Source organism: Salvelinus sp. IW2-2015, unplaced genomic scaffold, assembly GCF_002910315.2.
Source record: "Salvelinus sp. IW2-2015 unplaced genomic scaffold, ASM291031v2 Un_scaffold5003, whole genome shotgun sequence".
In the NCBI taxonomy this organism is placed as follows: Eukaryota; Metazoa; Chordata; class Actinopteri; order Salmoniformes; family Salmonidae; genus Salvelinus; species Salvelinus sp. IW2-2015.
In genome coordinates, this window is record NW_019946271.1 from 22582 (window position 1) to 23890 (window position 1309).

General features: G+C 46.3%; 1 protein-coding gene across 1 annotated transcript in view; it reads left to right on the plus strand.

Annotated features, from left to right (window-relative positions):
* LOC112077872 (trichohyalin) overlaps positions 1–1309 on the plus strand; it is a gene marked incomplete at its 5' end in the record, with an annotated part of 22203 nt that overhangs the window by 17559 nt on the left and 3335 nt on the right. The window contains 2 exon segments of the mRNA XM_024144278.2: positions 258–497; positions 687–746. Of these exon segments, the coding sequence (XP_024000046.2) occupies positions 258–497; positions 687–746 (300 nt within the window).

A 1309-nucleotide genomic window follows, 5' to 3' on the forward strand; every position in this document is an offset into this window, starting at 1 on the left:
GTCTGTCTGTCCTACAGAGGGCCGTGGCCCAGATAGAGATGGACCCTGATGTAAAAGACTGTCTGTCTGTCCTGCAGAGGGCCGTGGCCCAGATAGAGATGGACCCTGGTGTAAAAGACTGTCTGTCTGTCCTGCAGAGGGCCGTGGCCCAGATAGAGATGGACCCTGATGTAAAAGACTGTCTGTCTGTCCTACAGAGTGTCGTGGCCCAGCTAGAGATAGACCCTGATGTAAAAGACTGTCTGTCTGTCCTACAGAGGGCCGTGGACCAGCTAGAGATGGACCCTGTGGTCCAGGAGCGTCTGTCTGTCCTGCAGAGGGCCGTGGCCCAGCTAGAGATGGACCCTGTGGTCCAGGAGCGTCTGTCTGTCCTGCAGAGGGCCGTGGCCCAGCTAGAGATAGACCATAGACGGCTACAGAGGAGGAACACACAACTGGAAGAACGCACTGACAGACTGAAGACCGAGAGGAAACGCCTCAGAGAGATGCTGGCACAGGTAAACTGATCCTCCTTGTTTTCTACCTTATTTACCTGCACAACTAACGGCTAAATGAATCATCCATTCACCTCCCGAATAGAAAGGAGGTGCCCACACACTCGCCTGTTTTTTAGTCCCAGACTTGGATAATTCAGAACAGTTACCTTACTATTTAGAATGATACTTCTGATGTGGTTTGTTTTGAAGACGGAGAGAGGATCATCACGTGATGAGTTGTCCTCCAGCAGCCCCAGAGACCGAGCTCAGGTTGGTCATCAACCGTCTACTAACTACTCTGGGGACGTCATATCAACAACTCTATGTACTACTACAGTGCTGTTGAACTGCACCACATTTTATTTGACCTTTATTTAACTTCTCTGGGATATGTGGGACGGTAGCGTCCCACCTCGACAACAGCCAGTGAAATTGCAGGGCGCCAAATTCAAACAACAGAATCCTCATAATTAAAATTCCTCAAACATACAAGTATTATACACCATTTTAAAGATAAACTTCTCGTTAATCCAACCATAGTGTCTGATTTCAAAAAGGATTTAMGRCGAAAGCAYACCATGCGATTATGTTAGGTCAGTACATAGCCACAGAAAAACAGCCATTTTCCAGCCAAAGAGAGGAGTAACAAAAAGCAGAAATAGAGTTAAAATTAATCACTAACCTTTGATGATCTTCATCAGATGACACTCATAGGACTTCATGTTACACAATACATTTATGTTTTTGTTCGGTAAAGTTCATATTTATATCCAAAAATGCTGAGTTTTAGGAGGGACGTCTACTGTCTCAGCTTGGCAGCCTAGAGAAATGCA